Source organism: Kogia breviceps, chromosome 20, assembly GCF_026419965.1.
Source record: "Kogia breviceps isolate mKogBre1 chromosome 20, mKogBre1 haplotype 1, whole genome shotgun sequence".
NCBI lineage: Eukaryota > Metazoa > Chordata > Mammalia > Artiodactyla > Physeteridae > Kogia > Kogia breviceps.
Genome location: NC_081329.1, coordinates 15,594,252 through 15,613,198, shown reverse-complemented (window position 1 = coordinate 15,613,198; position 18,947 = coordinate 15,594,252). Strand labels below are relative to the sequence as shown.

General features: G+C 38.2%; 1 protein-coding gene across 40 annotated transcripts in view; it reads left to right on the top strand.

The window, feature by feature from the left end:
- The window catches only part of PCM1 (pericentriolar material 1), a 92,708-nt gene that overhangs the window by 19,255 nt on the left and 54,506 nt on the right, over positions 1 to 18,947 (top strand). For 28 of the 40 annotated variants that reach the window (XM_067022338.1, XM_067022339.1, XM_067022336.1 and 25 more), the window contains 5 exons: positions 10,000 to 10,177; positions 10,341 to 10,430; positions 12,919 to 13,028; positions 15,055 to 15,271; positions 18,475 to 18,676. In XM_067022338.1, coding sequence (XP_066878439.1) covers positions 10,000 to 10,177; positions 10,341 to 10,430; positions 12,919 to 13,028; positions 15,055 to 15,271; positions 18,475 to 18,676 — 797 coding nt within the window. The remainder of the gene's footprint in view (positions 1 to 9,999; positions 10,178 to 10,340; positions 10,431 to 12,918; positions 13,029 to 15,054; positions 15,272 to 18,474; positions 18,677 to 18,947) is intronic. The other 12 variants (XM_059049412.2, XM_059049407.2, XM_059049411.2 and 9 more) reach the window with 1 other exon arrangement.

Sequence of the window (18,947 nt, the reverse complement as noted above, 5' to 3'; positions counted from 1 at the left end):
GAATAGTGACAAACAGAACTTGAGTTGACAGTTACTACAGCATAGCATCTTCCAGTTTTACTTTTTTCCCCAGGCGTTATGTTTGGTTTTAAAAACCACCTTTCTGTTTTTAAGTTTCTTTGAATAATGTCCTTATAAATAATATTATTTTCTCTTGAACTTCTTTCTGGAGTTTATTTTAATTTGATCCTTAGGGCCATCCTAGGGTAGTTCTATCAGTACTCTGTTCATAAAATGATTTCATTTTCTTAGAAAAAACCCTAATTCCCACTGACTGACTTTATTCTTTCTCTACTATGCAGAATCTGTCGTTCTCCCCACCTACCTTCATCCCCTCCTTAACATCCTTTCAAAATGTAATATTCTGTTAGAAGACTAGGGAAAAAAGTTGGTGTCTTAACTGAGGTTCAGAGCTTAAAGCAACCTTGTGAGTTGCAGCTTGATAGGAGATAATTCATATTCTTGAGTTGCCTACAAGGGCAGAGTCCATTTTATGAAATATTTTATAGACATGATGACATTGCATAATTTTCAAAAAGAGCCTTCCCTGAATACCCATGCCCTCATGGTTTTCCCGTACTCATCTTTCCCCCGCACTTAATCTCAGCTCTTAGAGCATTCATAAGCTAAATTTAAAAATACCATCTACCCATTTTTTGCTATCGTTTTTATCATTTCTAGTTATTTCATGTGGGCTAGATTTGTCTCCCAAACCAGACTATGCTTCTTCAGAGATAGTTTTAAATACAGAAGACATAGTCTACGGATGTAATTTGGGGGCAGATAGTATGATGTGAAAAAACACTAACCTTGAACTTAGAAATCTGACTTCCCCTCACTGTGATATTGGATAAATCACAGCTTTATCTTCTCTGGGCTTACAGTTTCTCACCTTTCAGATGACAAAACTTGGAATACATATTAACTGAAGTACTTTTCAGCCATAAAAATATATTTGGATCCATGAAGAATTATTGGAAGAACATCAGTTGAGTAGAGGAAAGGAAGACTTATGGGTTTTCTGAAATCTGTTACCTGTATGCACCTCGAGATTTCATGCTTAAGTTATTATTTTTTTAATTTGTAAACTAAGAATGTACTTACTGAAAGTGACTCACAACGTTTAAATGAAAATATGTGTTTGAAGGATGGGTATAGTCCTGGCCTCCTTTTTTCGATTTCTATTCCATGCACCATCTTCTTGCCATGTTTTTATCCCCAGGTATTTTTATTACCATTTCCTCCTCTTCCCTTTCTTTATATTTAATTCTTAATTTATTTTATTTTTTTTTCTTTTACATCATCTTTTTTTTTTTTTTAACATCTTTCTTGGAGTATAATTGCTTTACAATGGTGTGTTAATTTCTGCTTTATAACAGAGTGAATCAGTTCTACATATACACATGTTCCCATATCTCTTCCCTCTTGCGTCCCCTTCCCTCCCACCTTCCCTATCCCACCCCTCTAGGTGGTCACAAAGCATAGAGGTGATCTCCCTGTGCTGTGCGGCTGCTTCCCACTAGCTATCTATACTATGTTTGGTAGTGTATGTATGTCCATGCCACTCTCTCACTTTGTCCCAGCTTACCCTTCCCCCTCCCCACATCCTCAAGTCCATTCTCTACTAGGTCTGCTTCTCCATTCCCGTCTTACCCCTAGGTTCTTCATGACCTTTTTTTTCTTAGATTCCATATATCTGTGTTAGCATACGGTATTTGTTTTTCTCTTTTTGACTTACTTCACTCTGTATGACAGACTTTAGGTCCATCCAGCTCAGTACAAATAACTCAATTTCGTTTCTTTTTATGGCTGAGTCATATTCCATTGTATATATGTGCCACATCTTCTTTATCCATTCATCCATGATGGACACTTAGGTTGCTTCCATGTCCTGGCTATTGTAAATAGAGCTGCAGTGAACATTTTGGTACATGACTCTTTTTGAATTATGGTTTTCTCAGGGTGTATACCCAGTAGTGGGATTGCTGGGTTGTATGGTAGTTCTATTTGTAGTTTTTTAAGGAACCTCCCTACTGTTCTCCATAGTGGCTGCATCAATTTACATTCCCAACAGCAGTGCAAGAGTGTTCCGTTTTCTCCACACCCTCTCCACCATTTATTGTTTCTAGATTTTTTGATGATGGCCATTCTGACTGGTGTGAGATGATATCTCATTGTAGTTTTGATTTGCATTTCTCTAATGATTAATGATGTTGAGCATTCTTTCATGTGTTTGTTGGCAATCTGTATATCTTCGGAGAAATGTCTATTTAGGTCTTCTGCCCATTTTTGGATTGAGTTGTTTGTTTTTTTGATATTGAACTGCATGAGCTGCTTGTAAATTTTGGAGATGAATCCTTTGTCAGTTGCTTCATTTACAATTATTTTCTCCCATTCTGAGGGTTGTCTTTTCATCTTGTTTATGGTTTCCTTTGCTGTGCAAAAGCTTTTAACTTTCATTAGGTCCCATTTGTGTATTTTTGTTATTTCCATTTCTCTAGGAGGTGGGTCACAAAGGCTTTTGCTGTGATTTATGTCATAGAGTGTTCTGCCTGTGTTTTCCTCTAAGAGTTTGATAGTGTCTGGCCTTACATTTAGGTCTTTGAGCTTATTTTTTGTGTATGGTGTTAGGGAGTGTTCTAATCTCATACTTTTGCTGTACCTGTCCAGTTTTCACAGCACCACTTACTGAAGAGGCTGTCTTTTCTCCACTGTATATTCTTGGCTCCTTTATCAAAGATAAGGTGACCATATGTGCGTGGGTTTATCTCTGGGCTTTCTATCCAGTGCCATTGATCTATATTTCTGTTTCTGTGCCAGTACCATACTGTCTTGATTACTGTATCTTTGTAGTATAGTCTGAAGTCAGGGGGCCTGATTCCTCCAGCTCCATTTTTCGTTCTCAAGATTGCTTTGGCTATTCGGGGTCTTTTGTGTTTCCATACAAATTGTGAAATTTTTTGTTCTAGTTCTGTAAAAAATGCCAGTGGTAATTTGATAGGGATAGCATTGAATCTGTAGATTGCTTTAGGTAGTAGAGTCATTTTCACAATGTTGATTCTTCCAATCCAAGAACATGGTATATCTCTCCATCTATTTGTATCATCTTTGATTTCTTTCATCAGTGTCTTGTAATTTTCTGCATATAGGTCTTTTGTCTCCTTAGGTATGTTTATTCCTAGATATTTTATTCTTTTTGCTGCAGTGGTAAATGGGAGTGTTTTCTTAATTTCACTTTCAGGTTTTGCATCATTAGTGTATAGGAATACCAGAGATTTCTGTGCATTAATTTTGTATCCTGCTACTTTACCAAATTCATTGATTAGCACTAGTAGTTTTCTGGTAGCATCCTTAGCATTCTCTATGTATAGTATCATGTCATCTGCAAACAGTGACAGCTTTACTTCTTTTCCGATTTGGATTCCTTTTATTTCTTTTTATTCTCCGATTGCTGTGGCTAAAACTTCCAAAACTATGTTGAATAAGAGTGGTGGGAGTGGGCATCCTTGTCTTGTTCCTGATCTTAGTGGAAATGGTTTCAGTTTTTCACTGTTAAGGACGATGTTGGCTTGTCATATATAGCCTTTATTATGTTGAGGAAAGTTCCCTCTACGCTTACTTTCTGCAGTGTTTTTATCGTAAATTGGTGTTGAATTTTGTCGAAAGCTTTTTCTGTATCTATTGAGATTATCATATGGTTTTTCTCCTTCAGTTTGTTAATATGGTTTCTCATGATGATTGATTTGTGTATATTGAAGAATCCTTGCATTCCTGTGATAAACTCCACTTGATCATGGTGTATGATCCTTTTAATGTGCTGTTGGATTCTGTTTGCTAGTATTTTGTTGAGGATTTTTGCATCTATGTTCATCAGTGATATTGGCCTGTACTTCTTTTTTTGTGACATCTTTGTCTGGTTTTGGTATCAGGGTGATGGTGGCCTCACAGAATGAGTTTGGGAATATTCCTCCCTCTGCTATATTTTGGAAGAGTTTGAGAAGGATAGGTATTAGCTCTTCTCTAAATGTTTGATAGAATTCGCCTCTGAAGCCATCTGGTCCTGGGCTTTTGTTTGTTGGAAGATTTTTTTTTTTTTTTTTTTGTGGTACGCGGGCCTCTCACCGTTGTGACCTCTCCCGCTGCGGAGCACAGGCTCCGGACGCACAAGCCCAGCGGCCATGGCTCACGGGCCCAGCCGCTCCACGGCACGTGGGATCTTCCCAGACCGGGGCACGAACCCATGTCCCCTGCATTGGCAGGCGGACTCTCAACCACTGCGCCACCAGGGAAGCCCATGTTGGAAGATTTTTAATCACAGTTTCAATTTCAGTGCTTGTGATTGGTCTGTTCATATTTTCTGTTTCTTCCTGATTCAGTCTTGGCAGGTTGTGCATTTCTAATAATTTGTCCATTTCTTCCAGGTTTTCCATTTTGTTGGCGTAGAGTTGTTTGTAGTAATCTCTCATGATCTTTTATATTTCTGCAGTGTCAGTTGTTACTTCTTTTTCATTTCAAATTCTATTGATTTGAGTCTTCTCTCTTTTTTTCTTTATGAGTCTGGCTAATGGTTTTATCAATTTTGTTTATCTTCTCAAAGAACCAGCTTTTAGTTTTATTGATCTTTGCTGTCCTTTCCTTCATTTCTTTTTCATTTATTTCTGATCTGATCTTTATGATTTCTTTCCTTCTGCTAACTTTGGGATTTTTTTGTTCTTCTTTCTCTAATTGCTTTAGGTGCAAGGTTAGGTTGTTTTATCAAGATGTTTCCTGTTTCTTAAGGTAGGATTGTATTGCTATAAACTTCCCTCTTAGAACTGCTTTTGCTGCATCCCATAGGTTTTGTGTCGTCGTGTCTCCATTGTCATTTGTTTCTAGGTAGTTTTTGATTTCCTCTTTGATTTCTTCAGTGATCACTTTGTTATTAAGTAGTGTATTGTTTAGCCTCCACGTGTTTGTATTTTTTACAGATCTTTTCCTGTAATTGATATCTAGTCTCATAGCATTGTGGTCAGAAAAGATACTTGATACAATTTCAGTTTTCTTAAATTTACCAAGGCTTGATTTGTGACTGAAGATATGATCTATCCTGGAGAATGTACCATGGGCACTTGAGAAAAATGTGTATTCTGTTGTTTTGGGATAGAATGTCCTATAAATATCAATGAACTCCATCTTGTTTAATGTATCATTTAAAGCTTGTGTTTCCCTATTTATTTTCATTTTGTTTGATCTGTCCATTGGTGAAAGTGGGGTGTTAAAGTCCCCTACTATGATTGTGTTACTGTCGATTTCCCCTTTTATGGCTGTTAGTATTTGCCTTATGTATTGAGGTGCTCCTATGTTGGGTGCATAAATATTTACAATTGTTATATCTTCTTGGATCGACCCCTTGATCATTATGTAGTGTCCTTCTTTGTCTCTTGTAATAGTCTTTATTTCAAACTCTGTTTTGTCTGATAGGAGAATTGCTACTCCAGCTTTCTTTTGATTTCCATTTGCATGGAATATCTTTTTCCATCCCCTCACTTTCAGTCTGTATGTGTCTCTAGGTCTGAAGTGGGTCTCTTGTAGACAGCATATATATGGGTCTTGTTTTTGTATCCATTCAGCCAGTCTCTGTCTCTTGGTGGGAGCATTTAATCCATTTACATTTAAGGCAATTATCGATATGTATGTTCCTTTTCCCATTTTCTTAATTGTTTTGGGTTTGTTATTGTAGGTCTTTTTCCTTCTCTTGTGTTTCTTGCCTAGAGAAGTTCCTTTAGCATTTGTTGTAAAGCTGGTTTGGTGGCGCTGAACTCTCTCAGCTTTTGCTTGTCTGTAAATGTTTTAATTTCTTCATCGAATGTGAATGAGATCCTTGCTGGGTAGAGTAATCTTGGTTGTAGGTTTTTCTCCTTCATCACCTTAAATATGTCCTGCCACTCCCTTCTTGCTTGCAGAGTTTCTGCTGAAAGATCAGCTGTTAAACCTTATGGGGATTCCCTTGTGTGTTATTTGTTGTTTTTCCCTTGCTGCTTTTAATATGTTTTCTTTGTATTTAATTTTTGACAGTTTGATTAATATGTGTCTTGGTGTGTTTCTCCTTGGATTTATCCTGTATGGGAGTCTCTGTGCTTCCTGGACTTGATTAACTATTTCCTTTCCCATATTAGGGAAGTTTTCAACTCTAATCTCTTCAAATATTTTCTCAGTCCCTTTCTTTTTCTCTTCTTTTTCTGGGACCCGAATAATTCGAATGTTGGTGCGTTTAATGTTGTCCCAGAAATCTCTGAGACTGTCCTCGGTTCTTTTCATTCTTTTTTCTTTATTCTGCTCTGCAGTAGTTATTTCCACTATTTTATCTTCCAGGTTACTTATCTGTTCTTCTGCCTCAGTTATTCTGCTATTGATCCCATCTAGAGTATTTTTAATTTCATTTATTGTGTTGTTCATTGTAGCTTGTTTCCTCTTTAGTTCTTCTAGGTCCTTGTTAAATGTTCCTTGCATTTTCTCTATTCTATTTCCGATGTTTTGGATCATCTTTACTCTCATTACTCTGAATTATTTTTCAAGTAGACTGCCTATTTCCTCTTCATTTGATAGGTCAGGTGGGTTTTTATCTTGCTCCTTCATCTGCTGTGTGTTTCTCTGTTTTCTCATTTTGCTTAACTTACTGTATGTGTTCTCCTTTTCACAGGCTGCATGTTCGTAGTTCCCATTGTTTTTGGTGTCTGTCCCCAGTGGCTAAGGTTGGTTCAGTGGGTTGTATAGGCTTCCTGGTGGAGGGGACTAGTGCCTGTGTTCTGGTGGATGAGGCTGGATCTTGTCTTTCTGGTGAGCAGGTCCACATCTGGTGGTGTGTTTTGGGGTGTCTGTGGCCTTATTATGATTTTAGGCAGCCTCTCTGCTAATGGATGGGGTTGTGTTCCTGTCTTGCTAGTTGTTGGGTGTAGGGTGTCCAGCACTGTTTGTTGCTGGTCGTTGAGTGAAGCTGGGTGTTGGTGTTGAGATGGAGATCTCTGGGAGATTTTCACTGTTTGATATTACGTGGAGCTGGGAGGTCTCTTGTGGACCAGTGTCCTGAAGTTGGCTCTCCCACCTCAGAGGCAAGGCCCTGACTCCCGGCTGCAGCACCAAGAGCCTTTCATCCACACAGTGTTCTTTAGGAATTCTGGGGTATTTTGTTATTTGTTTTCTTTCAGTATTTTTTTTCCCTTACTTATTAGTTGCAGTGAAATTTCCAGGATGAAGCAGTAGGCAGGTGAATGGTCTCCAATTCAAAGCCAGGCGTTTGTCAAGCTCTTGCTAGTACTTGTTTTCCTGGTTTCCCCTGGAGGGAGAACCAGGAGGTGGTGCCGGGCTCCGTCCCTACTGCTTCCCCGTGCGGACTGGTGCACACAGGTCCTCTCACTGCCTCTGCTCTTGGAGGGGCAGCCCCTTCAGGCACTGAGCCCCCCTCTCAATTGAGCACCACCCTGTGGGGGGCTTGCCCAGGGCGCAGTCTCAAGTTGCCGCTGCCAAGCGCTGCTGCTGCTGCTGGCTCACCATCCCCAGTACTGTCACGGCTTCGACTGCCAGGGCCCCTCCAGAGCTGGCAGCCTCAGTGAGGCTGCCCTCCCCTCGGGCTCCAGGGCAGTTCTGTGACGGCGGAGGGAAGAGACCCCAAGCTGGGAGTTCCCTTTCTTTATATTTGATTGTAGTTCCCACCCATCTCCCTCAGTTCATCTTTTTTAAGTGTTAGTCTGAAATGTTATTTATGTGGATGCCAAGGTTATTAAACAGTAATAAGACTCCACTAATTTCAAAAATCGTTGGGAATTCATCTTTGGATTAGTGAAAAATCTGAAGTTCAGAATTCTTTATAATTAGAGTATCAAAGTTTTGCAAATAAATGTGACTAACAAGGATTAAAGTTCTCTTTAAAAGTTTGCATTTTAAAGGGTAAGAAACCATAACATTAAATTGTTTAGTACTTTAATATTAGATAGCTTTAAGGTTAGCTTGAGGTCTAAACTATTTTTGAGAGATGGGAGGATTATGAATTAGATGGAGATAATGCATTCTTGATGGGTTTCTTTTTTCATAGATGACTTTTTGCCTTATTTGTGTAATGTTTCTTTTCTTACTCATTTACCACTGGTGCTTTGTTGGAGTATTTGATTGATGTCAACCTGGAGAGATTTCTCCGAGTCGTTCTACTGAAATCTGTACCTGATTGGGTCTGATTTTATATTTTACCAGTGACTTTGATGAAATTAATTTGGATCAGATCTGAGATGGCTACCTATCTCAGATTGATAGTTATCTCTCACCCTTCAAATTATTTTTTCAAGATGTAAATAGTCTTGAAATGAGCAAGAACTAAGAAGTTGAATTTTCATAGGAATGAATGTAATGTTAACTAGGTAACTCCACTTGTATAGGATGGGAGAGAACTGAGTAAATTGTACTTGATTTGAAAATGGCTTTAGTTTATTGGAAAGTCTGCAGTAAATACTAGCTTAACCAAGATACATTATTTCTCATCCATGTTCATAAAGTCTAGTTGGCCAGTCCAGGATAGAGCACTGACCTGGCTTCTCTGATACCTACATCAAACATTCTAACTGTAGTCTTCTGTTTCCTATTTGAGCTTCCTTTCTTTGAGTTCTTAATTCTGAGCCGTGTAATTATTTTTATTGCTTGCCAAGTTATCACAGTTACTCATTCTTATTTGCACTACTAATGAGTCCTACTTGGGGAGGTAAAGAGAAGAGATTTTTGCAAAGTATTTTTAAGGAATGTTACCCAGAAGGGAATTTCTTTGGAGCCATCTGTGTTCTCCATAATTTTTCTTGGAATAGAATGTACATAGGGAAAACAGATCAGTGTATTTTTACTTTGAAAAGAAATCACTGAGATTTATTTTCCTTGTTAAGTTTGGTCAGAGCCAGGGGAGATCATTCATTTAAAGTCTCCATAGCCCCAACAAAAATTTGGTAGCAATGCAAATTTAAAATTGACTATTTCTAAGTTAATAGAAATATTTTATGTAAATATGAGCTAAAATCATTAAATTTTTAAGATACAAAATTTTTTAAAAGGCAAATCAGTGATGAAAAATACCATTATGGTATATAGTTCATGCATAATTTGTCTTATTTATTGTTTCCTGGTTGTATTTAAATTTCTCTCTTTGATTAATTGACTTTATTTTTTCTGGTTGGGTTACACTTGAATAGTTTTAAGATTAACATTTAAAATTTTATAATTTCTTATAAGTGCCACCTATTTAATCTGTTCCTCTTTTAGGCAAAACGTTATCTCTTGGGGAGAATTTCAAAGTAATTTATGTCCTCAGACTCAGCATTAAATGAGCATGTTTTAAAAGAAAAAATAGTAATGATATCTTTTATGCAAAAGATAATATTCTGTATGATAAAATAAAGTGATGCAAGTAAATTAAAGCCTTTCATATCAAATAATCAAATAAAAAGTATATTTTAAAAATTTCCGTCCGTAGTTAGAAAATAGTTGGTTTGTTTTTGTTTTGTTCGTTTTTAAACATCACTTCTAGGAATGAGGCAGAAGATTTTTTAGTCTGGTCTTTTTCCAGGGCTACTTTTAGGGCATTAACCTGGTATGACCTGCTCTTCCTTTTCTGTAAGGCCTGGATCCCTCATTCATATGTGTGTGTGTGTGTGTGTGTGTGTGTGTGTGTGTGTGTGTGTGTGTGTGTGTGTGTTGGCCTTCCTGTCTTTCTTTTTGTATGCCTTTTCCTTTATTTTCTTTTTGTTAATTCTTCTTCATGCTAAGCATATGCATATGGTCATTTACCTTGAAATTACCTAACTACCTAATTCTTAACATGACAGGCTGTCTCTGTGTCATCATTTTCTTCTTCTTTTTCTTTCAGGTCTGTATCTAGGCTTGTATATTTAACACTAATTTATTATCTATGTATGTACCTTGCCGTTGGTAGTTGAAATAGGAACATGGATTTTAAAAGATATAAGTGTTGCTGGTCTTATTTTTCAGGCCAGAGATCCTCAGCAGGAGCCTATGGAAGAGATAGAAAATTTGAAGAAACAACATGATTTATTAAAAAGGATGTTACAGCAGCAGGAGCAACTGAGAGCTCTGCAGGGACGACAAGCTGCTCTTCTTGCTCTGCAGCATAAGGCAGAGCAAGCTATTGCTGTGATGGATGATTCTGGTATGCCACCGTCTTAGAATGTTTTTATAAGTAAGGCTCACTAAATAATGATATGTTTGCAAGGTGGATGCTGGTTATTATATAATTAGATCTTGATTGTTGTCTAGTTTAGAAACCTACATGTGAGGCTTACCCTGTCCTGTGCTTTTCTCTGGTTATGCAGAAAAGGTTGCAGGGACAACTCCTGGCCATCGTACTGTACCGTGCAGACAGCCAGCTCGCTCTCCTTTTCATCAGAGAGTACCCTTAAGAGGTAAAAGGGACAGGATGTAGTTCTGTTTTTGTACCTCAAATTTATAGGGCTCTTGTTGCTTATATTTCTGCCTTTTGTACTTTATTTAACTAGGATTGCTGTACTTTGCTTGCCTGCCAAGGAAAGGTTAAAACCTTAAGTGAGGCAGTGAATAAACGTAATAAGCTTCTTTGGCTTCTGACATGAGTAGTGAGGTATCTAATTGTATGCACTAGTTCCTTTGAACTAAATTTATATCCTATACAGTCTCCCTGAGACTCAGAAATGTTCTTTTCTTTCTCCTTCTTTCCCTCATAGCCATGTATCACTTAGATGGAAATAGTATTGAATTCTTTTTTTTTTATTTAAAAAAAAATTTCAGCTTTATTGCGGTATAATTGACAAATAAAATTATAAGATATTTAAAGTATACATCTTAGTGATTTAAGTTTTGTATTTTTGGATCTTGTTTAAGAAACCTTTCCCCATCCTATGTATTGAATTCTTTAGTATTGAGTCTAACTTTATAGTTTGTCTTGTTATTGTCAAACGTTGTGTTCAATTCTCATTAAGTTGAAAACACATTGTTACTTACTAAAACTTAAAACCAAGTTATATTTTCTAGTAGTCTGTCATTACAGTCTAATAATAATTTATTTCCTGTGGGCTCTCCATTTTAGGTCCTTACTGTGGTTACCCCGTTATTACTCAGTTTATTGTGTTGTCCACACCTAGCCCACTGGCTCAGCCTTCTGAACACTGTTATATATAATTTAATTTTGCATTTTCATAAGGAACTTTATGACTTGCAAGTAACTTACTCTTTTGTAATAATTATATAGTTGTATAGAATATATATGGTATAGTATATAATGATTATGCAAATTTTCATCCTCATTTTTCCCTTGCAAAATTCAACGTATCATTAGCTGTTAGATTTAGGAAAAAACAAAATATTTTAACAATGACAAATATAGTTTGGTTAATGACGAACTTTTAAAATATTTTTCACGATTGGAGTATCAGATTTCAGAGATTTTCTTGTGATAGTTATGTTATTTCAAATAGTTATATTTACGTCATCTCATTTGATCACCACAAAACTGTAGGTTAGTCACCAGGGCTTTTTTTATAATTCTCACTTTAGAGAGAAGGAACTCTAACACAGAGTTCGTGACTTGCCTAGGCTTATATGGAATTTTAGTAGAATCAGATTTCTTGAGTTCCAGGTCAGGGGTCTTCTATTTCTGGATATAAACCTTTAAGTAAGCAGATAATCTTTCTTTCTTTTTCTTTCTTTTTTTTTTTTAATGTACTGTTATGAGACAAGGACCAGGAGGCGAATGAATAGGAGTTTAAATTTGAATTTATTTTATGTACTATTTCAAAAAGAATTTTAGGTTGATGATTGAAAACAGATTTTCTCTTGCATTTATGAGATTTTGCAGGCGAATACTGACGAAAAAACAAACTTACAGTATTTAATCTTTAGGTATATAAGAGAGGCAACATAATTGTCATGGGAAAGTGTGTTCTTTTTCCCATTTAACTAGCAAGTTGTGTGTCATCTAGACTGTAATTGCTTTTTTTTCCCCAAATACTTTGGACTGGATATGTGGGAGTCTACCCCGCCCTGTAATTCTGATTTCTCATTGAAAAAGGTAATATTTTCCTTCAAAACAGAAACAGTTTATAGTCATTGTCTCTTTTAGAGCTGGAAAGATAAGCATGGGATGGTTGAGTAATAGAGCAGTAACTATTATGAAAATTGTCATCAGAATACTGCCTTAGGAAGATAAAAGCTGTGGTCTTTTAGTATGACTTATATCACAAGCAACTGCTTTAATAAATTATCTGTTCTACAGTAGCGGTTGGCAGACTATAGCCAGCTGGATTTGGCCCACTGCCTGATGGAAAATTTTATGGAACACAGCCATGTTCGTTTGTTAGTGTGTTGTATATAGTTGCTTTTGCCCTACAGTGGCAGAATTGGGTAGTTGAGACAAGAACTGTATCTCCACAAGCCTAACATGTTTACTATCTGAGTCTTTAAAAAAAAGTTTGCCAGCCCCTGTACTAGAACATTGATTCTGTTGGGGATTGAGATTGGTCAGAATTAGCTGTGCTTTTTTAGACGAACCACTTTGCCCGCCACGCCTCCAACCCAACCTGGTGGACCTTCCCGCACCCTGACTGTTGAGTCACTATTCTTAATTGGGATGTAACGGTATCCCTCCTTGAATGTTGGGACAGAAAAAGATGAGCCACTATACTAGAGTTTTGTGAGTGTCCCTTTATTTTCAGGTTAGATGGAAACTTATAAAATGATTGGTTGGCAGATAAATCTGAGGGTTAACCAGTTTCAAATTACGTTGAGGTTTTTAAAATTTCTTCCCCTCCCCACATTTCTTTTTAGCTTCTCAGAAATTAAAGTGTTGTTTTTTATTTATTTGCTTTAATGAATTATTAAATTATTTGCTTGAATGAAAGTTGTTAACTTTCTTTCCAGTTGTAGCAGAAACTACAGGTAGCCTATCTGGAGTCAGTATCACATCTGAACTAAATGAAGAATTGAATGATTTAATTCAGCGTTTTCATAATCAGCTTCGTGATTCTCAGGTAATTTCATTTTTTTGGTATACTGGATTTAAAATCACATTAACTAAAGCAGTGCTTCTCAAACTTTACTGAACATACATATCACCTGGCATGATTGTTAAAAAATGTAGATAGATTTCTGGTCAGTGGGACCCCCCGACCTCCAAAATTATGATTCATACATTTGGGGTGGGCTTCCCACCAGGTGATTCCAGTGCTGGAGGTCTCGGGACTATGGGAAACACTAATTTAGAGGAAATATCTACTTTGAATGAAGTGATTAGAGAAACTTCCCCTTTGTATGCTCCTAGATGATGCATTCTTATTTCACCTTAAAGATTGTTAATAGTCACAACTGTTAAGTTAGTGTGAATCTATGCTTTTGCGATGTTTTACTAACAATTTTAAGAAAGTTCTTAAGTTTAATTTCAGAGTTAATAAGTGTTATAATTTGCTGACCTTTGTAAATAATTATATAAATGCAAAATTTCAGTCTGTTGAGTGAGAAAGGGTGAATTAATACCTCTCCACTGGAAATGGGTATAATTGACAATGCATTATCTTCTGTCTGCTGACCCAAGTTTAAATAAAAGAAGATGATCTAACTACTTTGGAGAATTATTTAGCAATATCTAGTACATTTTTTCTAGTGACCCTGTTCAAAAGGAGATGCATGCAAGATTGTTCACGGCCGCATTGTATTAATAGCAAAGCAGAAACAATCTAAATGTCCATGAACAGGAAGATGGATTAGTAAGTTATGATATATACGTAGAGTGAAATCCTATAACCGGTTACAGTAAATGAACCAGAGCTAATGAATGAAAATGCAAGTTTAAGAAGGATACCACTTAGCTTATGTTTTAAAATGTGTAGAGTGCATATTTTTTATGGACACCTTCATAGGTATTACAAAATAAAACTATGTATGAGGATGGTAGGTGTCTAATTCCAGTTTGTGGTTATCTCTTGAGAGAGTAATGGGGCCAGGAAAGCTTCAGCTATTATCTGTAATATTATATTTGTCTTAAAGAAAGAATTGATGCAAATGTGGCAAAATACTAAAATTTGACTAAGCTCAGTGCTGGTTACTCATTATATGATTCCCTAATCCTTAGTGGATTTTTTAAATGTTTCATCAGTTTTTTTTTAATAGGAAAGAAGTGGTAGGAGAAACTGATAGGTTAAGAAGTTAAAGTTTATGATTGTGGTTCTAAAAAGATGGCAAGAGAGAGAATGATGTTTTTGAAGGTTTATTCTATATAAAATATGGCATTTCTAACACTTAATTTAGATCCAGTTAATAACATCCAGTGAATCCCCACTGTGTAGTTATGTGTGTCTATAAAACAGTATATATATATATGTACTGTTTTATAGATATGGTGGCACGTCAGGAAACAGTATGTATATAATTTGGGCATAGGAAAGGCGTATACACTTACCGACCAGCACTACCTACACAAATATTTATCTCTTTTTATAAAGAATATTTATGTAGTTTGGGGACTTCCCTGGTGGCGCAGTGGTTGAGAATCCGCTTGCGGATGCAGGGGACACAGGTTCGTGCCCTGGTCCGGGAGGATCCCACGTGCCGCGGAGCAGGTGGGCCTGAGCGCCCGGAGCCTGTGCTCTGCAACGGGAGAGACCACAGCAGGGAGAGGCCCGTGTACCACCAAAAAAAAAAGAATCCACCTGCCAACACAAGGGACACGAGTTCGATCCCCGGTCCAGGAAGATCCCACACACTGCGAAGCAATTAAAATTAAGCCTGCGTGCCACTACTTCTGAGCCTGCACTCTAGAGCCTACGAGCCACAACTGCTGAGCCCACGTGCCCTGGAGCCTGTACTCCGCAGAAAGAGAAGCCACCACGATGAGAAGCCCCTGCATCACAGCTAAGAGTAGCCCCCGCTTGCCACAACTAGAGAAAGCCTGCATGCAGCAGCGAAGACCCAATGCAGCCAAAAGAAAAAAAAGAATATTTATGCATTTTTTAAATGAGAATGCAAGCTTTAATCGCCTAATCTTTCTTTTTTTTTAAAAAGCCTCCAGCTGTTCCAGACAATAGAAGACAAGCAGAAAGTCTTTCATTAACTAGGGAGGTTTCTCAGAGCAGAAATCCATCAGTTTCAGAGCATTTACCTGATGAGAAAGTCCAGCTTTTTAGCAAAATGAGAGTGTTACAAGAAAAGAAACAAAAAATGGACAAGCTTCTTGGAGAACTTCATACACTTCGAGATGAGCATTTGAACAATTCATCATGTAAGTAAATCTAAGCAGTATTAGGTAGAGGACACGTAAGTATATATGCCAACATGTAATAATTCCTTAGTAAATATTTGGTGAATGAATAAACACATAGTTACTCAAGAAAATTATAATTTTTGTGGGGAAATAGGATTTGCATGTGAAAAGTTTTTAAGTAACAAGACAATGTATGGTAAAGCCAAATAGATGGTAGATCTGTTCTGTAAAATTCAGAAAAGGAAAAGAATGAATTTGGGCTTGAAAAATTGGTAGGATTTTATTTTATTTTTTATAAATTTATTTATTTTATTTATTATTATTTTTGGCTGTGTTGGGTCTTCGCCGCTGCATGCGGGCTGTCCCCAGTTGCAGCGAGCGGGGGCCACCCTCCGTAGCAGTGCTTGGACCTCTCACCGTGCAGCCTCTCCCGTTGCGGAGCACAGGCTCCAGGTGTGCCGGCTTCAGCAGTTGTGGCATGCGGGCTCTAGAGCACAGGCTCAGCAGTTGTGGCGCACGGGCCCAGTTGCTCTGCGGCATGTGGAATCCTCCCAGACCAGGGCTTGAACCCGTGTCCCCTGCATTGGCAGGCAGACTCCCAACCACTGTGCCACCAGGGAAGCCCGGTAGGATTTTAAATAAGGGAAAAGTATAAGAGAAGGTAGGATTTTAAATAAGGGAAAAATATAAGAGAAGGTAACTGTTAGATACTTTGACATAACAATACTGCACTTTTTAGCATATCCAAAATTTTTCCTTAAGGAAAAGCTGAACCAAATTAGTACTTTGATTTTAAAACTATGAAACAGATTTAGAAAGTATCTATACAATAAAAACCTGAGATATGAAAAACTTATTTAGTGCAGAAAGTCCCAAACACTTCATTTTTTAAAATACATAAAATAGTCATCTCAGATGGGACTAGGATAGGCATAAAGCCATCCTAGCTATACTAGTTAAATAGTTATACAACCATCCCTCAGTATCCATGGGAGATTGATTCCAGCACCCTCACCCACAGCCCTACGGATACCAAAATCTGAGGCTGCTTAAGTCCCTTATCTAAAATGGCATAGTATTTGCATGTAACATAAGCATATCCTCCAGTATACTTTAAATAATCTCTGGGTTACTTTACAATGTAAATGCTACATAAATAGTTACCAGCATGCTGCAGATTCGAGTTTTGCTTTTTGGAACTTTATGGAATTTTTTTTTTCCTGAATATTTTCTGTCTGCTTTTGGTTAAATCCGCAGATGCAGAACTCTTGGATACTTGTACTAGTTATATAGGAAAGCCAATAGTCATCTTAGTTATACTGTGGGAACTGTCTTTTCTGCTCTACAGATGTTTTCCTTGCCTTTATCTAATTCAGGTCCAGTTACTAGTCCTCACTTGGCCACATACCTTCCCAAGCCTGGTCCCTGCCTCTTACTCAAACAGTTGGTAGTAGGAGCTGTAGCATTGAGTATTGGAATCAGTAGGGTCAGCCCTAACTGGTCATTATTCTTTAGCATTCCAGATGCTGTCTTTATTAAAGAACAGACAAGGGATAGAAACATCATCTCTGGATCCCTGTACTTCACCCTAGTTGTCTGCCACCTTCAAAGAACTGCACTGTTTCTGCCCTGAGACATACTCCTTTCTTTTCCCTGACTTCCGCTACTCCTCTGCCTCCTCTAGACTGTAAGCTAACCCCAGTGCCCGTCCTTCCTACACAGATGAACACAACCAAGAAAAACTTAGTTTTTCGAAAGTTGTACTCAAAGCCTTTTGGTTAGTTTTATACACATAATTAAAGTAGCACTCTGTCTTCTGATGACTAAAAATATCATATATTTCTCTGGGAAACAGAGTGAAAGCAGAGCAAAAGGTAGAACAGTCAAGGAGTAGAGAGAAAAGACTGCTGGAAACCAGCTGTAGCAGTGGATAACATGAGCAACAAATGACGATTGTCACTGTGAGGAAGAGATAAATGATGATAGTTTTTTTTTTTCTTTTTTTTTTTTTTTCGGTACGCGGGCCTCTCACTGCTGTGGCCTCTCCTGTTGCGGAGCACAGGCTCCGGACGCGCAGGCGCAGCGGCCACGACTCACGGGCCCAGCCGCTCCGCGGCACGTGGGATCTTCCCGGACCGGGGCACGAACCTGCATCCCCTGCGTCGGCAGGCGGACTCCCAACCACTGCGCCACCAGGGAAGCCCATGATGATAGTTTTAAAGTGGTAGTGGACTTGCCTGGTGGCGCAGTGGTTAAGAATCCGCCTGCCGGTACAGGGGACACGGGTTCAAGCCCTGGTGTAGGAAGATCCCACATGCCACGGAGCAGCTAAGCCCATGTGCCACAACTACTGAGCCTGTGCTCTAGAGCCTGCGAGCCACAACTACTGAGCCCGCGTGCCTAGAGCCCGTGCTCCACAGCAAGAGAAGCCACCACGAGAAGCCCGTGCACCTCGACAAAGAGTAACCCCCCCCCGCTCACCAGAACTAGAGAAAGCCTGCACGCAGCAACGAAGACCCAACACAGCCAGAAATAAATAAATAAAAAGAAAAAATAAACTGGTAGAGAGAGAAGCACAAAGATTCTTAATCTTCATTTATTACCCTTGAAAGCATAAGAAATCTTTGTCTGACCTGTGTGCACAGAAAAGTAATTAAAATATAGTTCAAGAGCTGTCTTAGAGGATTAATCATCATCTAATTAGAAAATTTTATTGCTGAGCAGTATCCGTGGTATTATGTACCACAGTCACTTTAACAATTTTGCTTTATCTTTTGGAACAAGAAAAGTTCCATCTTGGAGACCAGATAGAATCCCTCTGGACTGGAACATTCTCAAGGACCTAATCAGCTAGGGTTGCCCTGTAAAGTTTTGTAGATGGTGTGCCTGCACATCATATGCAGTGGCTCTATTTAACCTAACCTGGAACCACGTTTATCAGAGGAGTACTCGTCAGTACTTTCTCAAGGTAGAATATTGTAGTTCTTGTTGGTTTCCATCTTGTCTTTCCGTATTCTTTCCTTTCTGTTTTAACTCTGTTTGGTTGAAGGACAGGTTAATAAACAAGTGGCCTGCTTATATCCTTAAGTTTCACATTTTAAAGCTGCAGGATTGAAGATTGTTAATGACTTTTACTTTTCTGTGTCTGAGCCGACTGTGAATGTGTCGTTCGATGCTGTATTTGTTTATTTATGGTAACTGGTCTTTTCTTTTTTTGGTAGTTGTGCCTTCTTCAGCCTCTGCACAGAGGAGTGTGGATCAGAGAGGCATGGCCGCAGCGCCCCCTGCTCCCGCAGGCTTAGCGCCAGCTGTCAGTGGGGACTCCAGTAGCCTCACATCATCTGTTCCTTATCCTGCCGCTTCTCTAGTTTCTCAGAATCAGAGTGAAAATGAAGGCCACCCAAATCCAGCTGAAAAACTCCAGTAAAACATTTCTACAAACATTGTTGACATAGATGAGAATTGAATAATGGGGATAAATCTTGGGAGGATTTTCTTTGTTGAAAATTCTGGAAAAACTGAGTTAATTTGATATGGAAAACATTCTTAAGTGGTGTGGTAGAATAAGTGGGTGTGTTATATGTGCATCTTTGAGTTGTCCTAGAGAAATGTGACATTGTAATAACATGTAATTTCTATGAGCTAATGTATTCTTGTTTTCCAAATAAAGGGACTACAGTTAAAAGATTTCTGT